Here is a 22,955-nt window from a genome sequence, read left to right as displayed (position 1 = left end):
TGGGCGTCAACAGGATGGGATGGATGGATGGACGATGGAGAGTTGAAGAGGAGCCGGATGAAGGGGTGATGGGGATGGACACCAGGAGGTTGTGATGGATGCATGGATGGATGGATGGATGATGGAGGGCTGAAGAGAAGCCGGATGAAGGCTGGAGGGAGAGCCAAAAAGGGGTAGATGGAGGGGAACTGATTGAAGGGATGATGGGGATGGCCACCAGGAGGACAGGACCACCACTGGAGGGCTGAAGGGGACAAGGTGACAGCAGGGGTGGCCGAGGCAGGGCGGCGCTGGGCTCTCACCGGTGAAATCCTCGTGGCACTCGCAGGTGTAGCCGCCCTCGCGGCTCCGGCAGCGCCCGTTGGCGCCGCAGGGGCTGGAGTAGCAGAGGTCGATCTCCGTCTCGCAGTAGTCGCCGGTGAAGCCGGGGGGGCAGCGGCAGCGCAGGCCGGTGACGGGGTGGATGGGGCGGAAGAGGATGGTGTCGGAGGCGAGGAAGGGCGCCGAGCTGTCGAACTGCAGGACGGAAACGCAGCGCATGTAGTTCTCGCAGGGTTCCCGCAGGCAGATGTTGTCATCAAAGGGCAGGACCCGCTGGGCCGAGATGGCGGCCAAGAGCGAGCGGTTGAGGTAGAGCCGCTCCTGCAACTCCTCGGAGGAGAAGAAACGGGGGCCGTGCCCCGCCGCCCCCGGCAGCAGCACCGAGAGGCTGACGTTGAGGATCCGGGCCGTCCCCACGTCCGTGTCCGTCTGGATGTTGAAGAGGACAACGCGGTGGCGGGGGGTGGCCAGGACGGCCGCCACCCCCTCCAGGAAGCGGCTGAGCAATGGGGAGAGGAACCGCTCCTGGGACATGTCGGCCAAGCGCAGGGTGATGCTGTTGCTCAGCATCTCGTCCGTGATCACCGTCACCCGCAGCGTGCACTGGGCCGTCGCGCTGTGGACCCCGTCTGTGGGTGGGGGGACAAAAGGGGGGTCAGTGACAGCGCCAGCCACTGTGGGATAAGGACAGTGGTGGTGATGGAGCACCCATCCCTCTCAGACACCAGGGGATGGGGACGGTGGTGGTGGTGGGGCACCCAACCTGCTCGGTCATCATGAATGGGCATGGTGGTGGTGATGGGGCACTCAACCTGGTGGGCCACCATGGAATGGGGATGGCGATGGGGCACCTTTTCTGCTGGCCTACCCCGGGATGGAGACAGTGGTGGTGAAGAGGCACCTGACCCACTTGGTCACCATGGGATGGGGATGGTGGTGGTGATGGGACACCCAACCCGCTTGGCCACCACGAGGTGGGGACAATGGTGGTTATGGGGCACCCATCGTGCTTGGCCACTGTGGGATGGAGACAGTGGTGGCGATGAGGCACTCAACCCGCTTGGCCACCATGAGATGGGGATGGTGGTGGTGATGGGGCACTCATCCCTCTTGGACACAAGGGGATGGGGACCGGTGGTGGTGATGGGGCACCCAACCCACTCGGCCACCATGGGACGGGGACAGTAGTGGTGATGGGGTACTTTTTCTGCTGGGCCACCACAGGATGGGGACGGTGGTGATGGTGGGGCACCCATCCCTCTTGGACAACAGGGGATGGGGATGGTGGTGGTGAGGGGCACCCAACCCACTCAGATACCATGGGATGGGGACGGTGCTGGTGATGGAGCTGGCACTGGCTATGGGCACCCATCCCACTCTGCCACCATGAGATGGGGACAGCACTGGCTATGGGGCACCTGTCCTGCTTGGCCCCACAGGGTGGGGACAGTAGGATGGGGACAGCGCTGGCCATGGGGCACCCATCCCATGTCGTGGGGCGGGGTGGGGTGAAGGCTCTGCCCTGGGGCATCCACCTTCCTCCTCCTCCTCCTCCTCCTCGCCGGGACACAGGACAGATGGAGAGCGGGCAGCGGGCGGACAGATGGACGGAGGCAGCGTGGGGGGGGGGGGGCCGGGCAGGGGGAGGACGTGACGCCAGAAGGGTGGCGGGGGGCTGGGGCTGCCCGGTGGCCCGTGGCTGGTGGCCGGTGGCCGGGAGGAGGGGGTTGCCATGGCCGCGGCCGCGGGGGCCCAGCTATGGCCGGACCCTTTGTTCCCCTCCCGGCTGCCCCTGTGCTGGGGGGGAGGACGCAGCCCGGGCATGGGGGGCTCCCTGCCCCCACCCTTTGTGCCCTGGGCCCCCTCTTCTTTGTGCAGCTGGAGCAGGGACCCCAGCCCAGAGGGGGGCCGGGGGGGTCACGGGGGGTGATGGGGACACGTGGCTGGAGACAAGGGACATCACGACATGGCCCCCGTGACTCAGTTTCCCTCCCTGCCTGGGGGGTGGCCAAGGAGCCGCTCCCCCACCCCGGGGTGGCCCCCCCAGCAGCACCCAGCAGCCCCCCCTGGCCCAAACCACGCTGACACCACCGGCCACAGCCCCCCCTTGGCCCCTTCCCACCAGTGACCCCCCCCAAACAGACACATTGGGTGTTGTGACCCCCCCCAGTAGAGAGGCCACGGTGCCAGGACCCCCCCCAAGTACACACACCAGGCCCTGTGCCCCCCCCCCCCCCCAAATACAAACACTGGGGTCTCCTGGAAATGCATGGGTTGGGGTGCCCCCCCCCATATACTGCACTGGACCCTGAGCCCCCCCCATATTCACCCATGGAGCCCCCCTATAAGATACACACAAGGTACCAGGACGCCCCCCCCCCCCCCCCGTGCATACATCAGGCTCTGCCCCCCCCCCCCCCCCCCAAAATCCACGCAGGGGCCCTGCACCCCTCCCCCCCCCAAACACATGCAGTGGGTCCTGCCCCCCCCAGGGAGGTGCCAGGACCCCCCCAAATACACCCATGCAGTGCTGCCCCCCCAAACCTCTGCTACAGGGGCCTGACTCCCCCCCCCCCCCAAATAAAAGCACGCACTGGGGTATTGGACTCCCCCCCCCCCCCGCAGACACCCCACAGCTGAGGCTGGGGAAGGAAAAGGGGGTGCTGAGGACCCTGACTGCCTCTAGATGGGATGTCTGGGTTGGGGGGGGGCACAGTGTCTCCATCCATCCCCCTTCAAAGATCTGCAGGGTGGGAGCAGCTAAGATGGGTTGGTGGAACCCCAAAACCACCTCAGAACCCCACAGAAGGGGAGGGGGGGGCAAGCCCCAAAATTTGGACCTCCAAGCCAATCCAGGGCAATGGGGGGAGGTCTTGTGTGAGAGGGAGACCCTCAAGACAGCCTCCAATGGGCGGTTGTTGCCCATCTTCCCCCAGATCTGGAGGGTGGGGGCAGCCAAGATGGGTTGGTGGGACCCCAAAACCACCTTAGAATCCCACAGAAGCAGGGGGAAGGACACCCTGTGGGGCTTTCCCAAGCCCCAAACCTTGGACCTCCAAGTCAACACAACCCAACCCCATCCCAGGACCAGAGGGGTCTTACCCGAGAAGGAGACCCTCATGACGGCCTCCAGTGGGTGGCTGTTGCCCGTCTTCCCCCAGATCTGGAGGATGGAGGCTGCCAAGATGGGTTGGTGGCACCCCAAAACCACCTTAAAACCCCACCAAATGGTGAAGGGGGACTTGAACCTCCACCCCACTCCACCCCAGGACAGGGAGGGGTCTTACCAGAGACAGAGACCCTCATGACGGCCTCCAGCGGGCGGTTGTTGTCCAAGGCGGGGCTGAGGCGCAGGTCCCCGCTGCGGGGGTCCAGCAGCAGCAGGTTGAGCTCGTTCCCCTGCTCGAAGGCATAGGTGAGGCTGTCGGAGACGTCGGGGTCATAGGCCGGGATGCGGCCGATCACCCCCCCGGGGAAACTGCCCGAGCGGTTGGTGATGTAGTTGTTGAAGAGGATCTCAAAGTTCTTGAGTTGGGGGCTGTTGTCGTTGGCGTCGCGAAGGCGGACGTGGACGGTGGCCCGGCTGACCAAGGGGGCCGAGGTGGCTTGGACTACCATGACGTACTCCGCCTTGGTCTCGTAGTCCAGGTCAGCCAAGGCGGTGAGCTCGCCGGAGAAGATATCCAACTGGAAGACCTCGGGGATGTTGCCCTCCACGATCTGGTACATGATTTGGGCGTTGGTGCCCTCGTCGGGGTCGGTGGCCGTGATCCGGGCCACCACCAGCCCGATGGGGCTGTTCTCCTCTATGAAGATGTCGAACTCATCCCGCTCAAAGACGGGCGGGTTGTCGTTGACGTCCAGCACCGTCACTTGGATCTCCACTGGTGTCCGCTTGGCCGGGACCCCCTTATCGACTGCGAATGCCCGCAGGGAGTAGAGTGGCACATTCTCCCGGTCCAGGCGGCGCAAGGTGCGGACAATGCCCGAGGTGGACTCGATGATGAAGTCACCGTCGCCATCGTCACCCCCTTGGAAGGTGTAGAAGACCCTGCCGTTGAGCCCTGAGTCACGGTCAGTGGCAGAGACCTGGAGGACGCTGGTGAAGGCGGGCACGTCCTCGTAGACGGAGCCCTGGTAGGAGTCGCGGAGGAACTGGGGTGCGTTGTCATTGACGTCACTCACCAGGATCTCCAGGTAGGTGGTGTCGGACTTCTGCGGGATGCCGTTGTCACGCGCCGTGATGGCCAGGGTGTAGGACACCTGGTCCTCATAGTCCAGCTCCATCTGGGTGGTGACGGCCCCCGTCTCGGCTGCGATGCGGAACTGGGGGATGCTGTCCTCCATCAGGTAAGTGATGCGGGCGTTCTCCCCCGTGTCCTCGTCCGTGGCGCTGATGACCACCACCGTGGTGCCCACCGGCCGGTCCTCGTTGACGTTGACGGTGTAGTGGGAGCTCTGGAAGACGGGTCGGTGGGTGTTGGCGTCGGTGACGTTGATGACCACCTGGGCGGTGTCCTGGCGGGTGCCGTCGGAGGCGGCGATGGTGAGGAGGTACTGCCGCTCCAGCTTGTAGTCCAGGGGCAGGGCGAGGGAGATGAGGCCACCACCGCTCTGGCTGGTGATGGAGAAGCGGTTGCGGGTGTTGCCGCTGGAGATCTGGTAGGTGATGACGCTGTTGGCGTCGCGGTCGACGGCGGAGACGGTGAGGACGCTGGTGCCCACCGCCGCGTCCTCGTTCAGGCGGGCCCCGTACTCCCGCTGAGTGAACTCGGGGCTGTTGTCGTTGACATCCAGGACGGTGACGCTGACGCTGGCCGAGGAGGCCATGGGGGGGTTGCCCTGGTCCTGCGCCTCCACCCCAAAGCTGTAGAAGTCCACCGCCTCCCGGTCCAGCTCAGACGCCACCACGATCCACCCGGTGCTGTTGTTGATGGCGAAGGGGAAGCCGGCGCCGGTCTCCAGGAGGGTGTAGACCAAGCGGCCGTTGTCACCGGAATCAGCGTCGATGGCTTGAACATGGATGACGGAGTAGCCCACCGGCACGTTCTCCAGCACGGTGGCCTGGAAGGGCGTGCTGACGAAGATGGGGGCATTATCGTTGACGTCCAACACCTGGACGGTGACCAAACCGCTGATGTTGGAGAGGGGCGGGCGGCCGCCGTCCTGCGCCCGGATGCGGAGGGTGAACTCCTTGCTGACCTCGTAGTCCAAGGGGGTGACCACGTCCAGGGCCCCCGTCTGGGCGTCGATGTAGAAGTGGCCACGGGTGTTGCCGCTGACGATGCTGTAGTGGACCAGGGCGTTGCTGCCCTTGTCGCGGTCGGTGGCCGTCACCCGCAGCACGGCGGAGTTGGGGGCCACGTCCTCGGGGACCTGGGCCACGTAACGCTTCTCGCTGAACTGGGGGGCGTTGTCGTTGTCGTCCTCCACGGCGATGCGGACGGTGGCTGTGGCGCTGCGGGGTCCCGGCTCCTGGCCCTGATCCGTGGCCTCCACCAACAGCTCGAAGGCCTCCACCGTCTCCCGGTCCACGGGGCCACGGGTGCGGATGACGCCCGAGCGGGCGTCGATCTCGAAGACCTCGTTGGCGCCGCCGGCGTTGAGGAGCCGGTAGAGGACGTTGGCGTTGGGACCGGCGTCGCCGTCGGTGGCCCGCACCGTCAGCACCTCGTAGCCCACCTCCAGGTTCTCCCGCACGCTCTCCCGGTACTCGGCCTGCTCGAAGGCCGGGTCATGGTCGTTGGCGTCGCTCACCGTCACCGTCAAGGTGGCCATGGCGCTGCGCCGGGGCGTCCCGTGGTCCAGCGCCGTCACTCGGAAGACGTGGGTGCTCTTGCTCTCCCGGTCCAGGGGGGCGGCGGTGGTGACGGCGCCGGTGAGGGGGTCCATGGCGAAGAGGGCGTCGGAGCGGCTGTCGAAGAGGGCGGCCATGGCGTAGCGCAGCCGGCCCGCCTCCCCCTCGTCGGGGTCCACCGCCGTCACCCGCGTCACCGGCGTCCCCGCCGGCCGGTTCTCCCCCACCGAGGCCTGGTAGCTGGAGGGCTGGAACTGCGGCGCCGCGTTGGGGCTGCGGCGGGAGCGGCTGCGGGTCGCGGGGCTCCTGGTGGCCCCCACGGTCACGGGGTCCCCAACATCCACAGTGCTCGTCGTCTCCCTGGTGCTCCCGCTGTCCCTGGGGGCTCTCCCAGTGTCCCCAGTGCGTCCAGTGTCCCTGGAGGCTTTCCCAGTGTTCCCAGTGTGTCCAGTATAACCAACGCTTCTTGTGTCCCTGGGGACCCGAATGCCCCCGGTGTCCCCAATACGGCCAGCATCCCTGGTGCTCCTGGTGTCCCTGGGGGCTTTCCCAGTATCCCCAGTGCGTCCAGTGTCCCTGGTGTCCCTGGAGGCTTTCCCAGTGTTCCCAGTGTGTCCAGTGTCCCCAGGGCTCCTGGTGTCCCTTGGGGCTTTCCCAGTGTCCCCGGGGACTTTCCCAGTGTCCCCAGTGCATCCAGTATGACCGGTGTTCCTTGTGTCCCTGGGGACTCGGGTGCCCCCATTGTCCCCAGTGTCCCCAGTATGCCCAGCATTCCCGGTGCTCATCCTCTCCTCAGTGCTCCTGGTGTCCCTGGGGGCTTTCCCAGTGTCCCCAGTGCATCCAGCATCCCTGGGGGCTTTCCCAGTGTCCCCAGCAGGTCCAGCATCCCGGGCGTTCCTTCTGTCCCTGGGGACTCGGGTGCCCCCAGTGTCCCCAGTGTGCCCAGCATTCCCAGTGCTCATCCTCTCCCTGGTGTCCCTGGAGGCTCCCCCAGTGTCCCCAGTGCGTCCAGTGTCCCTGGAGGCTTTGCCAGTGTCCCCAGTGTGTCCAGTACGACCGATGCTTCTTGTGTCCCTGGGGACCCGGATGCCCCCGGTGCCTCCAGTGTCCCCGGGGTCTTCAAGAATCCCAGTGTCCCCGGTGTCCCCGGTGTCTCCAGTGTCCCTGGACTCTTCAAGAATCCCGGTGTCTCCAGCGTTCCCGGTGCCTCCCCGTCCTCGGGCACCCCCGTGTCTCCCGGTGTCCCCACTGCCGCCGCCGCCTCTCCATCCCCCTCCGCCGTCCCCGCTGAAAGCTCCATCTCCCGCCGCTCTCCCAGCGCCGCCGCCGCTCTCCGGGGCGTTCCCGTCTCCTCCTCCTCCGCCGCTGTCCCCGGTGCCGCCGCCGTTAAATAAACCGGTGCCGCCCAAACCCCCGGCTCCGCCGCTGTCCCCGGTGCCGCCGCTGTCCCCGGTGCCTCGACGGATCCGCAGCGGAGGCAGAAAGGGGGTGGCGGCGGCTGCGGCGGGCGGGCAGGTGCCGGTGCCGGTACCGGTAACCGGTAGAGGTGACGACGGGTGGTGGTGGCGGGGATGTGCCGGTACCGGTAACAGCAGCAACAAGAACAACAGCAACAACAGTAGTACCGGTGGCGGCGGTGGCGGTGGGGGGGGGGGGCGGGGGCGGAGCGCCCATGGCGCGGTGCGGCCGCTGCCGCCGGTGCCCGCTGCGCCCCGCGCCGCCGCCCGCGCCCCTCCCGCCGCCCGCGCGCGCCCCCGCCGCGGCGGGGCGGGGCCGCGCTTAAAGGAGCCGCTCCCCCCCCCCCCCCCCCTCCGGGAACCGCCGGCGGCACCGGGACCGGTGCCGCCGGCGGTTCCCGGAGGGGGGGGGGTGGGGGGTGGGTACCGGCCCCGTGATGTCGCTGCCGGGGGGGGAACGGCAGGACTGGGGGGCACTGGGAGAAACTGGGAATGATTGTTGAGAAGGGGGGGGGGTGTCACTGGGAGCGCTGGGGGCTCTGGGAAGGACTGGGGGGGGCACTGGTGGGCACTGGGAGCACGGAGGCTTGGGGACACTGGGACAGACTGGGGGGGCACTGGTGGGCACTGGGAGAAACTGGGATGGAATGGAGGACTGGAGACACTGGGACAGACTGGGGGGGCACTGGTGGGCACTGGGAGCACGGAGGCTTGGGGACACTGGGAAAGACTGGGGGGCACTGGGGGGCACTGGGAGAAACTGGGATGGAATGGAGGACTGGGGACACTGGGAAGGACTTGGGGGGGGGCACTGGGAGAAACTGGGAAGGACTGGGAGCACTGGGATGGAATGGAGGCCTGAGGATGCTGGGAGACACTGGGAAGGACTGGGGGGGCACTGGGAGCACTGGGATGGAATGGAGGACTGGGGGCACTGGGAGCACAGAGGCTTGGGGACACTGGGACAGACTGGGAGGGCACTAGGAGCACTGGGATGGAATGGAGGCATGGGGCTACTGGGAAGGACTGGGGGGCACTGGGAGAAACTGGGAAGGATTGGCGGGGGGGGGCACTAGGAGCACTGGAGGCGTGGAGGCCTGGGGGCGCTGGGAAGGACTGGGGGGGGGCACTGGGAGCACTGGGATGGAATGGAGAGCTGGGGATGCTGGGAGTCACTGGGAAGGACTGGGGGGGCACTGAGGACTGGGAGCACTGGGGGGCACTGGGAGCACAGAGGCCTGGGACACTGGGACAGACTGGGGGGGCACTGAGGACTGGGAGCGCTGGGGGGCACTGGGAGCACTGGGAGAAACTGGAATGGAGGCCTGGGGACACTGGGAAGGACTGGGGGGCACTGGGTGCACTGAGAGCATGGAGGCCTGGGACAAACTGGGAAGGACTGGGGGGCACTGGGAGCCCTAAAGGCACGTAAACCTGGGGGCACTGGGACTGTGCAGGACTGACTGGTGGGCACTGGGTCAGACTGGGTGGGACTGGTGGGCACTGGGAGCACTGGAGGCACGGCTGCCTGGGGAACGCCGAGGGGCACTGGGAGGGACTGGTGGGCACTGGGAGCACTGGGCGCCCCCCCCCCCCCTCCCGCCGTGCCGGCAGCGGGCGTGGGTGCCGGGCAGGACGGCGCAGAGCCCCGGCAGCCGAACGGGTCGGACGGGCCCCGCGGGGGGGGGTGCGGGTGCTGGGGACCCCCCCGGGGGCCACCGTGACTCACCGGGGCCCCTCCCGTCCCGGGCCCCTCCCGTCCCGCCGCTCTTCAAAGGGGCCCGAGCCCAACCGGCTCAGCGGGGTTGGGGCGGGGGGGGGTGCCCGGGGAAAGTGGGGAGGGGGGGGGCGCCCGGACGCTTGGGTTCCCTCCCCAGCACCCACACACAAACTGGGGAGCTGGGGGGGGGGGCAAAGGGCCCCCTCCCCTTGGGGAAACTGAGGCACGAACACACACCCCCCCCCCGTACCCTTCTCTGGGGGGGGAGTGGGCTGACAGAGGCCGGGGGGGGGGGGTTAAGAGGGCCCCCTCCCCTTGGGGAAACTGAGGCACGAACCCCCCCACCCACCCACCCACATACCCTTCTCGGGGGGGGGGGGGGGCGCAAAGGGCCCCCTCCCCTTGGGGAAACTGAGGCACGAACACTCCTCTTCCCCCCACCCATGTAGCTTTCTCGGGGGGGTCGGGGGGGGGCAGATGCCTCGGTTCCCTCCCCAGCACCCACACACAAACTGGGGAGCTGGGGGGGGGGGGGGGGGGCAGCAAGCCCCCTCCCCTTGGGGAAACTGAGGCATGTAGCCCCCCCCCCCCCAACCGCGTACCCCTTTCTGGGGGGGGGAACTGGGCTGGCAGCTGGAGTTGGCGGGGGGGGGGGGGGAGCAGATTCTTGGGTTCCCTCCCCAGCACCCCACGGGTTTCCCACACACAAACTGGGGAGCTGGGGGGGGGGGGGGGGAGCAGCAAGCCCCCTCCCCTTGGGGAAACTGAGGCACGTCCTAGCTCACCCAACCCCCCCCCCCCAACATACCCCTTTCTGGGGCGGGGGGGGGGAGAAGTGGGCTGGCAGCTGGGGCCGGGGGGGGGCTCCCCCAGCCCCAATTTGAATTACAAATGGGCTCCTTTGTCCCAGCCATTTGTGTGGGGCTGGCGGGGGGCCTCCCGGGGGGGCAGGGAGAGAAGGGGGAACGGCAGCCAGAATTGCCCCCCCCCTGCCACGCCAGGCTGGACCCCCCCCCCCCCCCACTGGACCCCCCCAGGGACACGCAGGTCAGCAGTTCTTGGCTTTATTGCATGGATGGAGAGGACATTCCGTGTCCCTGAGGCGTCGGGGGGGTCCCCACTCAGCAAGGGGGGGGGGACACACACGTAGAGCTGAGGGGGGGGGGGGGCACAGAGCCCCCATAGCATCAGTCCTTCCTCCCCGTGCTCCGTGCCGCGGGGTGGGGGGGGCGAGGGGAAGCAGGGGGGCAGGCGGTGAAGCCCCGAAGCTGAGGTGATGGGCGGCGATGGAGGCAGGAGGATGATTGAGGTCCCCCGAGGCGGGGGGGGGGGGGCAGGGGGGGCCACACACAGAGGTCTCAGGCGCTGTTGACCCCCATGTTCTGCATCTGCTCCTCCAGCACCTGCTCGTTGCCCCCCCCCGGCGTTTTCTTCTTGCCCCCCTCCTGCTGTTTCTTCTGCTTCTTGGAAAGCTCCTGCTCGATGGGGGCCGGCCTGACGAAGGGGATCAGCTCCCGAAGATCTGGGCAAAGGTGTGGCGGGGGAGACACACACGGTGTCACACACCCCCCTGGGGACACTCGGGGACATCACCCAGGGAAGGGGAAGGTGTGTTGGGGGGGTGTGTGTTCTGGGACATTACCTGGGGGCATGAAATCCCGGAGCTTCTCGGGGACGAGGACACCCTCCTGGGTCTGGTAGTTCTCCAGGATGGCGCAGATGGTGCGGGTGGTGGCACACATGGTGGCATTGAGCATGTGGACAAACTCCACCTGCGGCAGAGTTGGGGACACACACACACACACACAGAGGACACGGGGAGGTGACAGGGTCGGAGGGGACGAACAGGTAAACCCACCCACCTGCCCACCCCCCCCACAAACACCCCCCCCCCAGGTCTCACCTTGTCCATCATCTTCTTGGTCTGGCCGTAGCGGATGCGCAGGCGCCGCGCCTGGTAGTCGGTGCAGTTGGAGCAGGAAACGAGCTCCCGGAAAGCTCCGGAACCGGGGAACCAGGCCTCCAGGTCCAGCTTCTTACTGGCGGCGTGATTGAGGGAACCTGGGGAGGGGGACACAGGGTGGGGTGGGGGTCCCACACACCCCACCCTGAGTTCACCCATCTCCAGGGATGGCAGGACGGGTAACGGCGTGAAGCCTCCTCAGGTGACTTCAGAAGGAACACGGAGCTCCTGCCCAACGTTTAAACGGGATAATGTTCCTGGGAAGAGTTTCCAGGAGTTGGGAAACTCAAACTGTCCCTCTGGAAGGGACAGCGGGGACAAACCCGGCCCTGTGCCCACTCCTGGTGGACCCAGAGCAGAGAAGATCTCCAGAGAAAACATCTCCTCCCTCCTCTCCCTCGCCAGGTCTCGCCGTCCCCAAAGAAAGTGGGTCAGGGCCAGGGTGACACCCGAGGCGCTGGCAGAGGTGGCCACCGCGGCCCAGAAAGAGGTGGCCCTCCCCCCTCCTCGCCCTTACCTGAGACGATGTTGACGATGTGGTAGGGGATGCCCAGGGACTGGTAGAAGTCCTCGGCGGTGGCCATCATCTCCTCAAACATCTCCCAGGACTTGTTGTCGTGGGGCGAGGCGTAGACAAACTGCTCGATCTGTCAAGAGACGCCGGCGGTGGCGTCAGGGCCCCCGGATACAACACACACACCCCCAATTCCCACTGGGAATCTCCCCCATCCTCTCACCTTCTCGAACTGGTGGACGCGGAAGATGCCGCGGGTGTCGCGGCCGTGGGAGCCCACCTCTTGCCGGAAGCAGGTGGAGAGCCCGGCGTATTTGAGGGGTAAATCCTCGGGCCTGAGCCACTCGTCGCGGTGCAGGGCGGCGATGGGCTGCTCCGAGGTGGCGATCAGGTACTTCTCGTCGATGGAACTGTCCTCCACCTTCTCGCTGCCTTTGCCGATCACCTGGAAAGGGGGACAAAAGCCACCTCGTCCCCAGCCTGCTCCCGCGCCTGCGGGGACAGATGAGCAGGCAAGCGAAGGGGCTCTGGGGACAGGAGGGCTCGGGAAAGGAGCAGCTGCTCGTTTGGCCTCCTTCAAAAGGCCCCCCACAGGCCTCCCGCCGGCAAGGCTGGGGACGAGCCACCTCCCCGTCACCGCACCGCCATGGCAACCGCGTCAGCCGTGAAGATGGAGCAGAAGGGAGCCACCGCCGTGGCCTCGCCGGGGCAGAGGGGACCTCAGCTGGGGGACACGGTGTGGCTGGGAGGGGATGGTGGGGGACGGAGCGTGGTGGTGGCTTGAAAGCTGGTGGCCCAAGGGGACAGCGGGGGACACGGCATGGTGGTGGCTCGGTTGGAAAGCCAGTGGCCCAGTGGGGACAGCAGGGGACATGGCGTGGGCAGTGGCTCGGTCAGAAAGCTGGTGTCAGGAAGGGGACAGCGGGGGACGAGATGAGGTGGTGGCTCGGTCAGAAAACCGGTGGCCCGAGGGGATGGTGGGGGACACGGCGTGGCTGTGGCTCGAAAGCTGGTGTCCTGAGGGGACGGTAGGGGACATGGCGTGGTGGTGGCTCAAAAGCCAGTGCCCTGAGGAGACTTTGCCCTGAGGAGCCAGTGACCTGGGGGACATGGTGTGGTGATGGCTGGGTCAGAAAGCCAGTGTGTCCCAAGTGGATGGCAGGGGACATGGCACGGCAGTGGCTCAAAAGCCAGTGCCGGGAGGGGACAGTGGGGGACACAGCGTGTCAGTGGCTGGAAAGCCAGTGCCCAGAGGGCATGGTGGGGGACACAGCGTGGCAGCGGCTTGATCAGAAAGCTGGTGCTGGGAGGGGACGGTGGGGGACACGGCATGGCGGTGGCTCGGTCGGAAAGCCAGTGCCAGGAGGGGACAGTGGGGGACGCGGTGTGGTGGTGGCTCGAAAGCCGGTGCCCCAAGGGGACAGCAGGGGACACAGTGTGGCGGTGGCTCGGTCGGAAAGCCAGTGCCCGGAGGGGACGGCGGGGGGGCCATGGTGTTGTGGTGGCTCGGTCAGAAAGCTGCTGTCCCAAGGGGATGGCGGGGGACACAGCACGGCGGCGGCTCGAAAGCCGGTGGCCCGAGGGGACGGCGGGTGCCAGGCGGCGAGACGCGGAGCCGCTCACCTTGTAGAGCTCCTCGTCGAACTGGCTGAGCTGGGCCACCTCCTGCATCACCTCCTTCCGCATGAAGAAGGGGGTGTAGACGGGAGTGTAGCCCCTGGCGCGGAGGCTCTGCAGCGCATACTGGATCAGCGCCTGCTCCAGGAACACCAGGGGACCCTGGGGACAAGGGAGGGCACCGCCTGTCACACACACACCCCTCCCGCTTTGCCATCCCTTCTGGATCAGCGGGTCTGGGAACATACGGAGCCCACGGCAGCTCCAGGGATGCCAGATCCGGAGGGTGCCCAGGCCACGGTGGCATCACCAGCGAGGCCAGAGCTAGTCCCAGCCACGAGCCAGCTCAGCGCGAGCTCACGTCACCGCAGAGGCTCCTGTCACCTCAGCCAGGACACCCCAGACCCCCCTCATTTCCCTCAGCTCTCCCTCCATATCCCATTATTTCCGTGCCCCCTGCGGGGGGGTCTGGGCTTGCACCTTAAGGAAGTAGCCCCGGCTGCCGGCCACGATGGCCCCCTTCTCTCCCTCGTAGCCATCCACCATCACCACCAGGTCCACATGGGAATACTTCTTCCTACAGCTGCAGTCGCCCCAGACCCGCTCCACCTTGTTGTCAGCGTCCTGAACAAAGATGGAGAGAAGAGAAAGTCGGAGGTGGGGGGGGAAGCATCACCTCAGCTCCCAGGGCAGCCATCACACCAGTCTCTGCATCGCACCGGGCCCAGTTTGGGAACCTGGAATCCCAGTCCTCATCCCGGCCGGTCACTTATTATGCGGCCACTTGGCAGCCGGCCCGGCCCGATTGTGTTGCCCCAGCGCAATATTCCCGCTGGATGAATGAAGGCAGGGGAGGGGGATCCCAGTGCCCGGCTGGAAGCGAGTTTTCCCATGTATTCCCCCAACAATGGCCGTGTCCAGCCTCGTCTGAGCTGCTCTTTGTCTGCTCCCGGCAGGAAACCCTGTCTTGTCATGCAGATTCCATTCACCCGCCCGCTCATCTGGGGAGGGTAGGGGGGGGGGATCTCCCTGCAGAGAGCCCCCCCTGCTGCTTGAAGGCAGTTGTTTGGCTTTGATGAACCCCCTGAGCTCGCTCTTGTCCCTACCTCGTCTCTCATCCCTACCTCGTCGTTGCTGATGGGCACTGAGGGGTGCAGGAGGTTCCCGATCTCCCGCAGGCTCTCGAAACGTTCTGCCTCCAGCCTGAGGCGCTCGGCGTCGCACTTGAGGATGGCTTCGTCGATGAGGAGACGGACTTTCTTGATCTGGGAGACCTGCAGAGCCTGCGTGCGGGGACCCGGGTTGAGGCGGGCGAAGGAAGAAAACGCCGGGGAGAAGGGAAGGGGGCTGGTAGTCGAGGACGGGTAATCCCGGCCCCTCGCCCCACCGCCGCGGCTTCTGGAGCGAAACCGGGGACTGAAGACATCAAACAACAGCCCCGGAGGACAAAGGACAGACATAAGTCAGGCTCTGAAAGGGCCTGAGCCAGCTACGGCGTCACACGGCGCCCAGCAGGGACACGGGGGAGCAGGCAGCTTCCATGGCAGCGAGAGCCGGCCAGCGCCACGCTCATTAACCACCCCAGTTAACAAACTGGGAAGGGGAACGGGTAGGGAGGAAGGGACTTGCAGAGGACACGGAATGAGTGAGGCTGCTCCGATCCCCTGGGAAGCGCAGGAGAGTCTTTAGATGAAGGACACGGAGCAAGAGCTCATTATTGGTGTGTGGGACGGGGGGGGGGAAATAAGGATCCTCCAGGCATGGGCTTCAGGCAGCCCCCCCTCGCTCCATGCTGGGGGTCAGGCAGCCCCCCCTCGCTCCGTGCTGGGGTTTTGGGTACCTCACACCACCAACTCAGGCAATTCCAGGCAAATCTCCGAACAAACTGGGTGGCCCAGCAGCAGAGTGGGGGGAGACGGGGTGAGACTCACCCCCAGGACGTCGGCCGTGAGCTCATCGAGGTTCTGCGCAGTCTCCGGGACAGACTCGTCTGTCCCCACGGGTTCTTTTTTCTGCAGGAGGAGGAAAAAGAAAACCCCAGCAGGGTTAAAGAGCAAAGCTCCAGGGTAAAATTATTCCTCAGCGATGAGAGGGCGAGGTCCGGGGAGCAGAGACCTGGGGGAGATGCCACCAGTTAGTAACGTCCCAGCAGTGAATCGCTGCCGGGACCGTCTGCCTGGATGCCTCACCTTCATCTTGTCTCCGATGGTTTTGCTGCACAGGTTCTTCAGCTTGTTCAAGTTATCGGCACGAAACCTGCCTAGAGAGCAGAGGGGAGGGAGCCATCAGCCAGCAGCACCGGTGGGAGCGGGGCTGGGATCCCCGTCTGGCACCGAGGGGGTCCACGAAGCCTCAGGCGGGAGCAGGAGAGGGGACGACAGCTCCAGGGATGCCCAACGCCACCAGTCCGGGGAATTTTGGAAGGACAGGGGAGGGTATGACCATGTGAGAGCACGGCATGGGGCTGGCCATGATGTGGGGCAGAGATGTAGGGAGTAGGGGTATCATTTGAAAGCACCCCAAGCGATGCATGGGGCCACAGCCCCACCAGGATCCCCACGCCAGGCTGGGGCCACCATGGCCTGGGGGAATCCAGGACTTTGCGGCCACAATGATGACATTTGGGCTGTTCAATGAGGGGACCAGGGAGGACCCCCTTGGTGACACCAGCGCTAGGAAGGACAGAGCCCAGGACACAGCCGTCCACTCCTGGCAGGGCAGCCCAAATCAGAGACACACCAACACTGGAGACGTGTCACCCCAAGAGGGTGACACCCCCATCTCCAGACGGGATCAGACCCACGGGGGATGAGGCAGAGTCAGGAAAGACAAGAGGGATAAGAGCCAGGGAACAGGGTACGGCAAACACGACCCTGGCAGAGATGTGGGGAGCAGGGGTGTCATTTGGAAACACCCCAAGTGACACTGCATGGGGCCACAGCCCCACCAGGATCCCCACACCAGGCTGGGGCCACCATGGCCTGGGGGAATCCAGGACTTTGCGGCCACAATGATGACATTTGGGCTGTTCAATGAGGGCACCAGGGAGGACCCCCTTGGTGACACCAGCGCTAGGAAGGACAGAGCCCAGGACACAGCCGTCCCCTCCTGGCAGGGCAGCCCAAATCAGAGACACACCAATGCCAGGGATGTGTCACCCCAAGAGGGTGACACCCCCATCTCCAGGCGGGATCAGACCCATGGGGGACGATGTGGAGCCAGGAAAGACAAGAGGGCTAAGAGCCAGGGAACGGGGCACGGCAAACACGACCCTGGCAGAGATGTGGGGAGCAGGGGTGTCATTGGAAAAGACCCCCAGTGATGCCACACTGCACCACAGCCCCACCAGGACCCCGGCACCGGGATGGGGTCACCAAGGGCTGAGCAGATCCAAGGCTTTGGGGCCACAATTCATAGATTCATAGATTCATAGATGGGTCCAGGCCGGAAGGGACCTCCAAAGGTCATCTAGTCTGGCCTCCCCGCAGTCAGCAGGGACACCCCCAACTAGACCAGGTTGCCCAGGGCCTCGTCGAGCTTCACCTTGAATATCTCAAGGGAAGGGGCCTCAACCGCCTCCCGGGCAACCTGTTCCAGTGTTCCACCACCCTCATGGTAAAGAATTTTTTCCTAATATCCAATCTAAATCTCCCCTTCTCCAACTTAAAACCATTGCCCCTCGTCCTGTCGCTGCAGGCCTTTGTAAACAGACCCTCCCCAGCCTTCCTGTAGCCCCCCCTCAGGTACTGGAAGGCCGCTATGAGGTCTCCCCGGAGCCTCCTTTTCTCCAAGCTGAACAACCCCAGCTCCCTCAGTCTGTCCTCATAGGAGAGGTGCTCCAGCCCCCTGATCATTTTGGTGGCCCTCCTCTGGACCCACTCCATCAGGTCCATGTCCTTTCTATATTGAGGGCTCCAGACCTGCACACAGTGCTCCAGGGGAGGTCTCACCAGAGCAGAGCAAAGTGGCAGAATCACCTCTCTGGATCTGCTGGCAACACTTCTCTTGATGCAGCCCAGGATGTGATTGGCCTTCTGGGCTGCGAGAGCCCATTGCCTGCTCATGTCCAGCTTCTCGTCCATCAGCACCCCCAAGTCCCTTTCCTCAGGGCTGCTTTCTAACACCTCATCCCCCAGTCTGTATTTATACTGAGGATTGTTTCTTCCCAGGTGCAGAATCCTGCACTTGCTTTTGTTGAACCTCATGAGGTTCATCTGGGCCCACCTCTCCAGCCTGTCCAGGTCCCTCTGAATGACATCCCGTCCCTCTGGTGTATCGACAACACCACACAGCTTGGTGTCATCTGCAAACTTGCTGATGGTGCTCTCAATCCCTCTGTCTATGTCTTTGATAAAAATGTTAAACAGTACTGGTCCCAGGACGGACCCTTGAGGGACACCACTTGTCACTGTTCTCCATCTGGACTTAAAGCCATTGAGTACCACCCTCTGGGTGTGACCATTCAGCCAATTCCTTATCCACCGAACCGTCCACCCATCAAATCCGTATCCCTCCAATTTGGCAAGCAGGATGTTGTGAGGAACTGTGTCAAAGGCCTTACAGAAGTCCAGATAGATCACATCCATAGGTTGCCCGTTGTCTACTGACCTAGTCACTTCATCATAGTAGGCCACTAGGTTAGTCAGGCAGGACTTGCCCCTAGTAAAGCCATGTTGGCTGTCCTGAATCATCCCCCTGTCCTCCATGTGCCCAAGCATGGCATCCAGAAGGATCTGCTCCATGATCTTCCCAGGCACAGAGGTGAGGCTGACAGGTCGGTAGTTCCCAGGGTCCTCCTTTCTTCCCTTTTTAAAAACGGGTGTGATGTTTCCTTTCTTCCAGTCTGCAGGGACTTCACCTGACTGCCATGACTTTTCGAATATCATGGAAAGTGGCTTTGCAACTTCATCAGCCAGTTCCTTCAGGACTCTGGGATGGATTTCATCAGGTCCCATGGACTTGTATATCTTTAGATTCCTTAGGTGATCACGTACCATGCCTTCAGTTATAGTGGGATGGACTTTGTCACCTGGATCCTCAACTTGTGGGCCATCAACACAAGAGCTAGGAGGAGAGGGGTTGCCAGTGAAGACCGAGGCAAAAAAATTATTGAGAACTTCCACCTTCTCTTCCTCCGTTGATACAAGTTCCCCATTGCTGCTCATTAGGGGGGGTACATTTTCTTTAACCTTCCTTTTCTGATTAATGTACCTGGAGAAGCCTTTCTTGTTTTTCTTTATGTCCCTTGCCAAGTCCAATTCTAGCTGTGCCTTGGCCTCCCTGACCTCATCCCTACACAGCCGGCCAACATCCCTATACTCTTCCCAGGTTGCCTGTCCCTTCTTCCATTTCCTGTGTAGCCCCATCTTACCCCTTAGTTTGACCAGCAGGTCCCGGCTCAACCGTGGTGGTTTCTTGCCTTCCTTACCCAATTTCCTACATGTTGGGATTGAGATCTTTTGTGCTCTATGGAGAGCATCCTTAAAGATCTGCCAGCTTTGTTCTGCTCCCTTGTCCCTAAGGGCAGTTTCCCACGGGGTCCTATTTACTAACTCCTTGAAGAGTTGGAAGTTCGCTTTCTTAAAATTTAGCGTCCTGACGGTGTTCCTCTTGGGCTTCAAACTTCTTAAGAGAGTGAACTGCACTAGAGCATGATCACTGCAGCCCAGACTGCCTTCAACTTTGATATCCCTGATGGCCTCACTTGCATTTGTGACCAACAAGTCCAACAATGCATCTCCTCGAGTAGGGCTGGTGATTTCTTGTCTCAAGAAGTTGTCGTCTAGGCACTCTAGAAGCTTCCTGGAGTGCCTGCAGCCAGCCGTGTTGCTTTTCCAACAGATGTCAGGGTGGTTAAAGTCACCCAGCAGGATGAGAGCCTGTGATCGTGATGCCTCTTCCAGCTGGAGTAAGAAGGCATCGTCGACAGGCTCTGCCTGGTCAGGAGGCCTGTAGTAGACTCCTACCACAAGGTTCCCTTTGTTGTCCCGATCTCTAATTCCTACCCACAAGCTTTCTACCTGCTCATGGCTATTCTTTAGCAACAACTCTTCACACTCTAGCCATTTCTTCACATAGAGGGCAACACCTCCACCCCTTCTTCCTCTCCTGTCCCTTCTGAATAGTTTGTAGCCATCAATGGCCACACTCCAGTCCTAGGACTCGTCCCACCAAGTTTCCGTAATTGCTACCATGTCGTAGCTTTCCTGTAACAATGACAACATTTGGGCTGTTCAATGAGGGGACCAGCGAGGACCCCCTTGGTGACACCAGCCCTGGGAAAGACAGAGACTGACACACAACCGTCCCCTCCTGGCAGCCCAAATCAGAGACACACCAATGCCAGGGATGTGTCACCCCAAGAGGGTGACACCCCCATCTCCAGGCGGGATCAGACCCACGGGGGATGAGCCAGAGTCAGGAAAGACAAGAGGGCTAAGAGCCAGGGAACGGGGCACGGCAAACACGACCCTGGCAGCCTCCCATGGAGCCCACGGCACCTGCAGACGCCGGATTGCATCAGCTGGCTGCTCGCCACCACATCCTGCCAGCCCTGCACCTCCTGGTTACACACCGGCGCACCCCCCTCCCCACAGCACCCACTGCCGCCGGGACGGGCCCCAGCCCCACGGGGAGGGGGCCGGGGCGCAGCCAGCAGCACCGGTGGGAGCAGGGCTGGGATCCCCGTCTGGCACTGAGGGGGTCCACAAAGCCTCAGGCGGGAGCAGGAGAGGGGACGACAGCTCCAGGGATGCCCAACGCCACCAGTCCGGGGAATTTTGGAAGGACAGGGGAGGGTATGACCATGTGAGAGCACGGCGTGGGGCTGGCCATGATGTGGGGCAGAGATGTACGGAGTAGGGGTATCATTTGAAAGCACCCCAAGCGATGCATGGGGCCACAGCCCCACCAGGATCCCCACGCCAGGCTGGGGCCACCACGGCCTGGGGGAATCCAGGACTTTGCGGCCACAATGATGACATTTGGGCTGTTCAATGAGGGGACCAGCGAGGACCCCCTTGGTGACACCAGCACTAGGAAGGGCAGAGCCCAGGACACAGCCATCCACTCCTGGCAGGGCAGCCCAAATCAGAGACACACCAATGCCAGGGATGTGTCACCCCAAGAGGGTGACACCCCCATCTCCAGGTGGGATCAGACCCATGGGGGACGATGTGGAGTCAGGAAAGACAAAGAGGGATAATAGCCAGGGAATGGGGCACGGCAAACACGACCCTGGCAGAGATGTGGGGAGCAGGGGTGTCATTTGAAAAGACCCCCAGTGATGCCACACTGCACCACAGCCCCACCAGGACCCCGGCACCGGGATGGGGTCACCAAGGGCTGAGCAGATCCAAGGCTTTGGGGCCACAATGATGACATTTGGGCTGTTCAATGAGGGGACCAGCGAGGACCCCCTTGGTGACACCAGCCCTGGGAAAGACAGAGACTGACACACAACTGTCCCCTCCTGGCAGCCCAAATCAGAGACACACCAATGCCAGGGATGTGTCACCCCAAGAGGGTGACACCCCCATCTCCAGGCGGGATCAGACCCACGGGGGATGAGCCAGAGTCAGGAAAGACAAGAAGGCTAAGAGCCAGGGAACGGGGCACGGCAAACACGACCCTGGCAGCCTCCCATGGAGCCCACGGCACCCGCAGATGCCGGATTGCATCAGCTGGCTGCTCGCCACCACATCCTGCCAGCCCTGCGCCTCCTGGTTACACACCGGCGCACCCCCCTCCCCGCAGCACCCACTGCCGCCGGGACGGGCCCCAGCCCCACGGGGAGGGGGCCGGGGCGCAGCCCCCACCGCCGGCCCTGAAAGCCGGCTTGTCCTGTGGGATGAAAGGCTCTCGGGTAAAATTAAAGCGGCGCTGACGGCAGGGCCAGAGCCAGGAGACGCGCCGGGCGTGATTAAGCAGGGCCGGGCTCATTCACATCAAGGCAATGGGATTAAAGGAGTGTTTAAAGGTGCCTCTTTCATCCCGTGGCGGCGGCGAGGGGGACCGGGGTGCCCTGGGAACTGCGGGTTTCTGGGGTACCCACCCCTCCTCGCCTCCCTCCACACCCTCCCCTGTGCCCAGGCATCCCAAAACGGGGCTGGACGGCAGCTCCCGCTGTCCGACCTCCTGCCCAGGCTGGGGGTGATGGGGCCTTTGCTCCTGCTCCCTCGAATTGCCCGGGAATGGGTTTACCCCCGAGGAGGGGGGGGGTGACAGCGTGTGGGACGGACCCATCCACCGGGACCCCCCCCCTCCCTGCCTGGCCAGATCCCGCGGCAGGAGCGGATCCCTGCGGATTACCGGTAGGGCTGGATCACCGGTGAGGATCCACGTGCAGGTCGAGGGGGACCGGCACCGGTGATCTGCCCCCAAGCCTGGGGAGGGGGAAAGCGGGGGGAAGCAGCGGGAAAACCTCTCCCCAGCCCTAGGGAAGGGAGTGAGGGGGGGGCGATCCCCCCAGGGACAAGTCCCTTGCCCCCACAGGGATCCACCCACGGGATCCCCCAGCCCCGGAGGGGAGAGATCCACCGAGGAGATCCCCCAGGGCTGTGGAGGGGCGGGAGGGACCCCCCCCCGGGGGGTGGGAGGGACCCCCCAAGGTCACCCCGCCTTAGTGAGGGGGTTTGAGGATCAATCTGAGGCTAGGCTCCTAGCCCAAAGTGGGGGGGTGGTGGAAGAGAAGGATCCCTGAGGGATCCCCCATCCCCTGGGGGAACAAATGGGGGGCATCACCTGGGGGACAGGCCACCAGGCTGGGGGACTGAGAGGGGTCCCCACGCCCCGGGGGGTGTGTAAAATGGGGACATACCCAGTCTGGGACAGAGGGTCCCCTCTGCTGGGGGGTGACAGGCCCTCCTGGGGGTCCCCCACCCTCGGGGGGCGTGTAAGAGGGGGACATACCCAGTCTGGGACAGAGGGTCCCCTTTGCTGGGGGGTGACAGGCCCTCCTGGGGGTCCCAGGCCCTCCTGGGGGTCCCCCACCCCCGGGGGGGGGGGTTGGGGTGGGGTGCCGGGTCCCCTCAGCTCCCACCCCCCCCCCCCTTCCCCACCTCAGCCTCCGGCCCGGCCCTACCCTTCCGCCCCCCCCCACGTACACCTCCGCCAGGCGCCGTCCGCCCGCACCAGCGCGTCCACCAGCGCCGGGTCCTTGAAGCGTTTGAGCTGCATTTCCCGCACCATGGCGGGGTCACCGCCTTTGTCGGCGCGGAAAAGGTCCAGGTCCAGCACCATGATGATGATGAGGAGGAGGAGGAGGAGGATGATGGCGCCGGCGGCTCCTGTCAGCGCCTCCCTGAGGCGCATGCGCGGGAAGGGGGGGGGGGAGAGAGATGCGGCGCATGCGCAGAGCCACGGGCTGCGCAGCCGCCGCCGCTCCACCAGGGGGCGCTGCTCCCCCCCACAGAGCGCCCCCATTGGGGGCGCTCTGTGGGGGGGAGCAGCGCCCCCTGGTGGAGCGGCGGGGGGGGGGCCCCACCGAGCACCCCCCCCGGGGACACTGGGTGTCTGCCCCCCCCCCTCCCCGAGCCCCCCCGGGGCTTCCTCGGCCTCCCCGAGTA

At 64.4% G+C, this 22,955-nt stretch overlaps 2 protein-coding genes across 3 annotated transcripts in view; both read right to left on the bottom strand.

The window, feature by feature from the left end:
• The window catches only part of CELSR2 (cadherin EGF LAG seven-pass G-type receptor 2), a 43,982-nt gene extending 36,902 nt beyond the window's left edge, over positions 1 to 7,080 (bottom strand). The window contains exons 1-3 of the mRNA XM_074167202.1: positions 6,908 to 7,080; positions 3,609 to 6,523; positions 303 to 950 (exon numbers count right to left, since the gene is read on the bottom strand). Coding sequence (XP_074023303.1) covers positions 303 to 950; positions 3,609 to 6,523; positions 6,908 to 7,080 — 3,736 coding nt within the window. The remainder of the gene's footprint in view (positions 1 to 302; positions 951 to 3,608; positions 6,524 to 6,907) is intronic.
• A 3,264-nt stretch (positions 7,081 to 10,344) lies between these two features.
• On the bottom strand, positions 10,345 to 22,686 carry SARS1 (seryl-tRNA synthetase 1). 2 transcript variants are annotated; one of them, XM_074167205.1, is made up of 12 exons: positions 22,494 to 22,629; positions 15,579 to 15,649; positions 15,321 to 15,401; positions 14,514 to 14,672; positions 13,870 to 14,013; positions 13,396 to 13,551; positions 11,996 to 12,217; positions 11,776 to 11,905; positions 11,199 to 11,356; positions 11,110 to 11,157; positions 10,938 to 11,067; positions 10,345 to 10,817 (listed from the first exon to the last, which is right to left on the bottom strand). In XM_074167205.1, exons 1-12 carry the CDS (start codon positions 22,627 to 22,629, stop codon positions 10,654 to 10,656), a joined length of 1,599 nt encoding a protein of 532 aa, XP_074023306.1. In that variant the 3' UTR covers positions 10,345 to 10,653. The 2 variants fall into 2 exon arrangements, with proteins under 2 accessions (XP_074023306.1, XP_074023308.1); XM_074167207.1 differs by lacking the exon at positions 11,110 to 11,157 and having other exon boundaries at positions 22,494 to 22,686.
• Positions 22,687 to 22,955: the final 269 nt, after the last annotated feature.

This window comes from Numenius arquata, unplaced genomic scaffold (genome assembly GCF_964106895.1).
Source record: "Numenius arquata unplaced genomic scaffold, bNumArq3.hap1.1 HAP1_SCAFFOLD_589, whole genome shotgun sequence".
NCBI lineage: Eukaryota > Metazoa > Chordata > Aves > Charadriiformes > Scolopacidae > Numenius > Numenius arquata.
This window is presented reverse-complemented; position numbering and strand designations above follow the sequence as displayed.

What these genes read in the sequence shown, in the direction of transcription:
- SARS1 (XM_074167205.1), bottom strand. Translation starts at nt 22,629, where the DNA reads ATGGTGCTGGACCTGGACCTTTTCCGCGCCGACAAAGGCGGTGACCCC. An exon ending in TCACGGCCGACGTCCTGGGG is followed by an intron (nt 14,673 to 15,320) that starts GTGAGTCTCACC and finishes CCCCGCACGCAG; the next exon opens with GCTCTGCAGGTCTCCCAGAT. An exon ending in TGCCCATCAGCAACGACGAG is followed by an intron (nt 14,014 to 14,513) that starts GTAGGGATGAGA and finishes ATCTTTGTTCAG; the next exon opens with GACGCTGACAACAAGGTGGA.